Raw genomic sequence first — 9,058 nt, 5'->3', positions numbered from 1 at the left:
AGGCAAATTGCAAATTTGGTCTTTTACCACGATATCGACGTATGCAAATCCTGTCATCATTGTGCCACAAACAAAATCTTGATTTGTTGCTAAACACATTGCTTCCATTCATCCATCCACTGTTGTCTTTCTTAGCACCACTGCTCTATAGCAGCTCTCTCTTGAAGTGTCAACGGAATTTCTCTGTGGAGGTGTTAACGGAATTCTCCGACAAACGCGATAAACATGTACATAGTTCAGAGGAGTTTATTTTGCGATAAATAGTATGTGTTGAGATCCCGCGTTCTAAAGCTCTTCTCCACTCCACACCCATAGATGCTGTTGGTTGAGCTCTGAACCCTGGTAACGATCTTCGCGATTTGTTGTCATTCGTGGATGACAAGCTCGACCTAGCATTCCTTCGAACTACAAAATGCAATTGCCCAACCGTTATTTTACCATATAGGTGAGAAGTGGAACCAAGCACCCTTAACAGACGTCCAAACCAGAGCGACAAATCCCTTTGTGTTCGTCAGAAAACCGACAGTGAACGGATCAGTTGAAGAGGTTCGCGAGGGGCTCATAGCCCGCTCATTCGCAGACCCATCCAAGCTAGGCAAACAACATGAAGACCAAAGGATAAGGAAGAATTGATTTTAAATAAATCAGAGCATTAGGTGATATTTAAATATGTATTTATAGCACTAGAGCATTCAATTTTAATAGTAAGCTATGTCAACACGTCAAAAGTTGTAATTTAATTATTTGAAGGGTAGAAGCTATTTATTTTAATTGCAAAATGGCTCTTCTAAAAACGGTGTCAAGAAGTGTACGTCCGTTTCGATCAAATTTTGCGTTAAATTCAAACAATTATTTAAAACCAGCTTTACTGATTACTGCCCAAAGTCGCAATTATGCAGATCATAAAATACCAGATCGACTGAAAAATATGGAAAACGAAGCGAATCCAAAATTTTTCGACATGGTTGAGTACTTCTTCCACAAAGCGTGCATTCTCATGGAGGACAAATTAGTAGACGACTTGGGTAAAATAAAAGGCGCTAAAATACCATTAGAGAAACGCAAAGCCCGGGTACGAGGTATTTTGACGTTAATGGAACAGTGTGATTACATTTTGGATGTGTCCTTCCCTGTCAAAAGAGACGACGGCACTTACGAAATTATCCAAGGCTACAGAGCTCAGCACAGCGCCCATCGTATGCCTATGAAGGGCGGCATTCGTTATTCGCTCGACGTTAACATGGACGAAGTGAAAGCTTTAGCTGCCCTGATGACTTTTAAATGCGCTTGTGTTGACGTTCCTTTCGGCGGTGCCAAGGCAGGAATCAAAATAAATGCAAAAAAATATTCTGAGAACGAGCTGGAGAAGATCACTCGACGGTTTGCGCTGGAATTGGGTAAAAAGGGATTTCTGAGTCCTAGCATTGATGTTCCTGCTCCCGACATGGCTACCGGAGAAAGAGAAATGGCTTGGATTGCCGACACTTACGCCAAGGCTTTGGGTTTCAAAGACATAAACAGTAAGGCTTGTGTTACGGGAAAACCCATCAATCAGGGCGGTATACACGGGCGAATTTCGGCGACTGGTCGCGGTGTTTACAACGGACTGCACGTATTCATTAATGATGCGAACTACATGAGCAAAATCGGCTTAACACCGGGATGGGAAGGGAAAACTTTCATTCTTCAAGGATTCGGGAACGTCGGCTTGCATTCAATGAGGTACTATACTCTGTTTACATAGATTTTTTTGAATGATCGTTTTGTAATAGGTACTTCCATCGAATGGGTGCCAAATGTATTGGTGTCATCGAAATTGACGGCGGTTTGTATAACCCAGACGGTATCAGTCCAAAAGATTTAGAAGACTATCGTTTAAACCACGGTACCATCGTGGGATTCCCTGGCGCTAAGCCATTCGACCGTGAGACTCTCATGTTTGAACCGTGCGACATATTGGTCCCTGCTGCTGCCGAGAAGGCCATCCGAAAAGATAACGCGGATAAAATCAAAGCCAAAATCATCGCCGAAGGCGCCAACGGACCGACAACACCTGCGGCCGATAAAATTCTCATAAAGAAAAACATTTTAGTCCTTCCTGATCTGTTCTTGAACGCAGGTGGTGTAACGGTGTCCTACTTCGAATGGTTGAAGAATATCAATCACGTGTCTTACGGACGACTTACTTTTAAATATGAGGAAGACTCAAACAAACATCTGCTGAATTCTGTTGAAGAATCGTTGAAACGATCATTGGGAGGAGCTGGTAGCAAAATTTCCATAACCCCTACTGAAGCGTTCAAACGACGAATGGCCGGTGCGTCAGAGAAGGACATAGTTCACTCAGGATTGCAGTTCTCGATGGAAAAGGCGGCCAAAGCTATTAAACGTATAGTGGAAGAACATAAATTGGGGCTAGACATTAGAGCTGCAGCTTACATGAATTGCATTGAGAAAATATTCAATACCATCAACGTAGCTGGTCTGACTTTCTGAAATTTGTTTGTAACATTTTTGGATCATTAACACATATACATCCTACACGAGCGTGTTTTCTTTCCATTACTGACATAGTGCAGATGGAAAAAATGTCTACCTACACAAACGGAGATAACACAAAAGTTCAAATGTAAACATGACAAATTCCCTCATGTTATGAAAACAGTTGATATTGACCAATAGTGTGCCGAATATCGTGAAAAAATCTATACTAAGTACAACGTAACATTTTTTATTTTTCACTTTAGTAAAGTCCATTCACGTTGGATTTTCCTAGTCAAGGTCAAATAATTCAATATTGTGGCGGTGTGATTTTTACTTCAAAAATGCTTTAGCTGTGTATGTCACCAATACGGGCTGATAAAGTAACCAAGTCATTCGTAGACTGTAGAGGTTATGTTATTCTCTGTCAGCAAAGAAACAGTCATTTTTCAAATATTGTTTTTAGAGGATAACAATAGGTAATAATACATCCATTTTGTTATCATTTGCACTAAAAATAGTGTCAGTTGTTAATCGGTATGATAGGATTAGGAACATACAATAGGTACCTAACTCCTACCTACTGGTGTTGTATTTTTCTGCTTGCGTTGTTGATTAAGTGAAAAAACTCTTAATGACTACAGTGATGACTGATGAGGAACCAGAATAAGTTATAGAACCCAATAGGAAATTGTGTGAAGTTTCTTTCATTGGAAGCGATGGAAGTAAGGAATGCATCTAAATGATGGAACAAATTTGGCAATAAAATTTCAGTTATTCAGAGACACTTATACGTTTTGATTGTGGTTGTGACGTTTCAAGAATATATTGTTACAATTGCATACCACAAAAGAAAGATGTATTTTGATTTTTAATGATTTTTTTCTAATTTAAGTTTTTTCGATGTACACATTACCTTTAAAATAACGTTGTATTGTTAAAACTGCTCAATAAAGGTCGTAAATAGATTATAATCATGTTAATACATACAATACATTAAATATTAAAGAATTCTGACTAATTAATTTTCGAACTGAAGCTATTTTTTCTTGAGTCCGTATTAGCTTGCGGGTTTCGTCACATTACGTCAGTTGTGGAAGGTTAACCCAATTTTAAAATTAACCTTTTTTCTTTTCGCCATGGTAAAATCACCCAGGAATAGAATTTTATTAAAAAATCTGTGACTTTATTTCACACGTCAAACTAACATTCAAAATTAAAGACGTCAAATCGCTCTCAATCACTCTATCACAAATTAAACACGATAATGTAAAAATTACTAGGAAAGGAGGCGCAGGCTTGCAACGTGAAACAATTTGGCAGAGAAAATCCAACGTGAATGGACTTTAGGTATAATTGCATGACAACTCCTAGGATACGAAATACGTAAACATGTCCATAACAACCGGGGAATAACACAGGGCGTAATAAGAATAAGCGGGCGTAATCAGGATAAGCGGGCGTAATCAGGATAAGCGGGCGTAATGAATTCATAACGCCCTCATCAATTCAAAATTGCAAAGATGCCAATTTTTTTTTTTTAAGAACACGTATAGTGAAAAATAAAATCTTGTATGCACCACGGCGTCACCGAATGATTACGCCCATCGAACGATATCCATCTCTCGGGCTAAAGCCCTCGAGCTGGATTCATGGTTCTCCGGGCGTAATCATCGTTGTAACGCCCTTGGTGCATAAATAGCTAATCTGCCCCGCCCATTTCATTTTCTTAGTTACCAATCAAATAGGTTGTTAAGATGATCTGATTTACACAGTAAAAATTTCTGACATTCGAATTGTCTTAATGACATTTTATTTTTTAGAACCTAAAACAATAATTGTGGACTTGACAGCAAAATTCTAACCTTAACTTTTTTACGTGGCAAATGTGAGAGAAGTTGTACAGATTGAATCTGGCTTTGATTCTGATTGGTCAATTTTAGTGGGCGGAGCAGATAAAAAGTTATAACGGCAATACTATAGTCATGGTCAGAAAATGCGTCTTCCGCCGACAAAAATCTCTCTTCCGGTGAAAAACCACGTTGACAAGGCTTTTGTTTTTGTTGGCAACACAAATTAATGAACAAAATGTCAGAAAATTATTTTGACGTTTTCCGAAATGGATTTAAAAAATCGTTTTAGAAACGACTCCAGCAGTGATATTGACTACAGTGTGAAAACAATTTGGAATACAACAGGTAAATTGTTGCAGGAAAAGAAAAGTGCCACGATGAATACTAACCTTTAATCCGTTTTGTGATGTTCATTCGGGAATTTGTCTCGACAAATATAACTCGACTTTTTATTAGACTCAAAGTTTGTTGCAAGCAACAAATCATTGCCATTGGCACGCTATACTTCGTGCGTTCGGTCATGTGTCAAGGTATGACTGACGTGATAGCTTAAAAAATAAACGAATACGTTTCTTACTCGATACAGTGCGCTCAGAAATGTGGTAGCAACTTTTACACAAAGTGTCACAAGATGGCACTTTCGAAAAGCCAAATTTGTTCAATCTTGCAACATTCAATTTTTGAATTTTTTCAACAGAATATGTTAAGGAGGTTTTCCAAACAATTTTTACCCCCAATTTGTGCACTAAAATTTGTCGAGATGTTGCTCGAAGGGTTCAGTTATGCATTGAGCATAATGGTAGTCTATTTGAACATTTTCAATAAAATTTAAATTTGAATGTTTTACGTTTGACAATTCATTTATTTATCTCAATTTAGATAGCGGCGTTGCTATGCATAAAAAAGGTCTCTGTAAAAAGTGTCATCTTGCGGGACCTATCGAAAAACTTGCTACCACATTTCTGGGCGCTCTGTATGGTTGTGGCTGAAGCGCGTACCAAAATAAAAAAAAAAATTAGGTACATTGAAAACTGGAGAATTATTGCTTTCAATTTATGAACACTAGCCATAAGATTGAACAAACCACAACAAATAAATGAACACGACATCGAGAGACAAAAAAACATAAAAATAATAACAACCACTGTAAATGGGATGAGTGAAACCTCCAAAACTCATTCACAAACGATGGCACACCATAATCTTAATAAACAAAACTCAACTTAACAATAATAAGGCCCTAACTGAATACTACGGTCTCGCTCTCTCACCTCCTCGCGTAACACGTGGTTTACGGTCGCGAAGTTAACCTAGTTCTCGCCCCCCGATCTATTATTTCACAAACTAGCGCTGCGCATTCGTCCCTGCGACACCTAACTCGGTATGGGTGCAGTGCCCCGATTTGTGTCCTCCGAAACTCCACTGTGGACGTCACACATGGTGAAACAAAGGCTTCCGCCACGGGTGTGAGGAGCTCCACAGCCAGGGCCACACTTCATGGAGAAAGCCCTGTGGAACGCCACACCAGCAACCCCAGAAGCCCCCCTTGGTGGGCCCTCGTTTTTCATTGTAATCTGGTCAATCTGCCCCCGGTCTACAGCCTGATTCCGGCCAAACACGTCCCTCGGTTTTCCTTGCGGCAAATTTGAGGCCGTTCTCGAAATGGACTACCGTTTACCACCCCACGCGCTCCGACCACGTGTTACACAACGCCCCAAGATCTCACCCGCTCATATGAAACCCCCTGATTATTACTTCATTCGGCCGTACATCATCGGAATAAACAATGAAACAAAACATACCTGGAGCCACGTATGGTAATTTAAACGATCCTACCTCTATTAAACTGCGCACCTTGCGAACGTCGCACGTGTATGATGTGTGCGATTCGTGGCGTTTGAAATAAAAACAAAATGGCTACCTGAAGAAATTATACAAACTGAAGACACTAGGTTAAAGAAACTAACAGGGCAAAAACAAAACACAACCGTTCTATTTAAGAGTCGAGAGTGAGCGTTTCCTGTAAAAAAACAAAAAAACAAAAAGTGACCCCACTTCCCCGCGGTCGAATCTTCTCGGTCATCTTCGGACGTCCCTCTACTTCTCCCAAACTTCTCCTGGTCTCCTCTGGCGGCGGCAATTTAAATTCAAACTGGGCGACAATTCAAATTCACACTGGGATATTACATTACAAAACATTTGTTTGGCGGGCAAAACAGTATGTTTGCTAACATTTAGCTCTTTAGCAATTGCTCGTATGGTAATACCCTCCCCAGGGCATTGTCTAATTAGGTGTTTTTGGAATTCAGTTAGATTGGGCATTTTGCTTTTCAACGCTGCCTCCGCAGCTGGGATTTACCCCACCCGTATAAAGGGCCCCACATACTGCGTTTTTGTTCGACGAACAAGTCAGTTCGAACAAAAACAACGAACACGAGTTGCACACACACTTCAGCTTTATTTAAATGTTTTTTTCTATAATTGATTCAAAAAATTGAAATTCACGCATAGTTATCTGTGCCTGAAGTGGGTCATTTTCTGACGTGTATTTTTTTTTGCATTGTTAGTAAGATCGAAACCATAGAAACCATACAAAACAGTGTGTGAAATGCAATTTCACGCATACGACTATTTCTGTTTTTCATTTCACGCACTGTTTTTTATTAGTTACCTACGGTTACCTAGCAACATGGTCACTGCATTGAAACTTCAGAGTTCCTTCAAAAATTTGAATTTTTAATTTCAATTTTTTGAATCAATTATAGAAAAAATATTGTTTATATTTCGTGCGCGAAGATGTTTTTGTGCATTCAAAGGCTTATACTGCCTCGACCTTCGTCTCGGCGTAAAAGACCTTTTCATGCACAAAAAACACTCTCTTCGCGCACTTAATAAAAAAATAACTATAATGAGTAAATAAATATCAAGTTATAGATATTTGTATGCAGTGGCGGCCGCATTAGCTATAAAAGCATATATTTTCCATAAATACGAAAGACTGCGAAGAGTTCTATAAATTCCAGTAAGAACTTTCTGTTAATCTGGCGAAAATCCGTCATTTTCAAACAATAATTTGTCGCGAAATACAAATCGCCAAAATCTGGTTTTATTATTTGGTACTACACCACTGCAAAAACCAACGTTTTTTAAAACCGTTCACCGCACACACTTCAGATTTGCTCGAATTGACAAGTCTGTCGAACAAGTTCGACGGACATAATCAGGGTAAACCCGATAATTTTCCTCATTTTTGTTCGCGAGCAAAAACGACGGTTTTTCAAACACACACTTCAGATTTGCATCGTTTTTGTTCGAACAGACTTGTTCGTCGAACAAAACCGTCGAACAAAAACGCAGTCTGTGGGGCCCTTAACACTGACAGATTAAAATATTTTTGACAACAGTAAAAAATAAGGTTATCCATCCTAAAAATTTTCTTTACAATTGAATATCATTTATGTCACATTGACGACCAATGTATTTTGGCCGCGATAGTACCAAAATCATTCAAATTTTCATTGTTATATATCAACAAATTTAGCTACGAGATTTAGTCATTTTTGATCACGATGTATTTAGTATCTACTGTTAAATGAAAGGCTCTGACAAATTAAAACGAATTTATTTTGGGTAGATGACCAACATAACTGCATGTGAGCTTGATTACTACCATAGACTACTCCCCGATCTTGATCCGAGCAGAGCAGTGTTTCCCCCGATGCCTCCGGACCACTGGCCTCGCCGTCTGGCGGGACATTTGAAATTTCATTTAACACTACATACTTTCAGAGCAATAACTATTTTTTTTTCAAAATACGTCCGCCATTTTGGGTCTGCCATCTTGAATTTGATAAATGTGATATCAGATTTGTAATCAGCGACCCCGAAAAGCTTATAGTACATACTTTCAGGACAATAACTTAATTTTTTTCAAAAATCATCCGTCATTTTAGGTCCGCCATTTTGAATTTGATAAATCTGATATCAAATTCGTAATCACAGACCCCGAAAATCTTACAGTACATATTTTCAGAGTGATACACTCACTTTTCGAGTTTTGGCCAGCGAAATAGGCCATTCGCCCCACTGTGGGGTGGCACGGGTGGCCCGCTTCGCGGTCACCGTCCAAACGTCGCTTTTCCGCCTCGTTTGTTCTATCGCTTATCTTCTGATCGCTGATTAAAAAGTATAGGTACACTGCCAAGATTTTTTTACGTACATTACTTCCTGTGAGCTACTTACAAATACGAGTATTATCTCACGAAACATTAAAACACCATTTTGACCTACCTGCAACGGTTTGCTAATTTGAAAATCGGGACGTGGTCTCCCCTATTCTTTCATAAATAATTTGTCTTGATAATTCAATAAATTAAAAGCGTACCTGGTGAGCAAGTATTCTACAAGATCTTGATAATTTTGAATTTCATTTATATTCATTTTCTTTTTAATAATTATGTTAAATTTAAATGTTTGAAATTGTTAATACCACCGACATCACCGAGTTTTTTAATTATCTTGGGGTATTTGATTTAATCTGACACAGGCGTAGACGGACACAGCACAGGACTAGTCGGGGAAAACCTCTAAAAAAAAAGGTATTCAACTATACTAGTTTCAATTTGGTTGTAGGTCGTAAAATTTTATGGTACTTTAAGTTAAAGATCTTGCGGGGCTTATAAATCCTAGTTTACCACTAGCAGGTAATATTTTAAGCAGGGTTG

General features: G+C 38.8%; 1 protein-coding gene across 1 annotated transcript; it reads left to right on the top strand.

The window, feature by feature from the left end:
- The first annotated feature begins 368 nt into the window (after positions 1-368).
- LOC138135641 (glutamate dehydrogenase, mitochondrial-like) lies at positions 369-2,543 on the top strand. Its single transcript, XM_069054435.1, has 2 exons — positions 369-1,722; positions 1,773-2,543. Exons 1-2 carry the CDS (start codon positions 779-781, stop codon positions 2,494-2,496), a joined length of 1,668 nt encoding a protein of 555 aa, XP_068910536.1. The 5' UTR covers positions 369-778; the 3' UTR covers positions 2,497-2,543.
- Positions 2,544-9,058: the final 6,515 nt, after the last annotated feature.

The sequence above is a fragment of the Tenebrio molitor genome, chromosome 7, assembly GCF_963966145.1.
Source record: "Tenebrio molitor chromosome 7, icTenMoli1.1, whole genome shotgun sequence".
NCBI lineage: Eukaryota > Metazoa > Arthropoda > Insecta > Coleoptera > Tenebrionidae > Tenebrio > Tenebrio molitor.
Note: the sequence above shows the minus strand (reverse complement) of the source record. Positions and strands in the feature narration are given on the sequence as shown.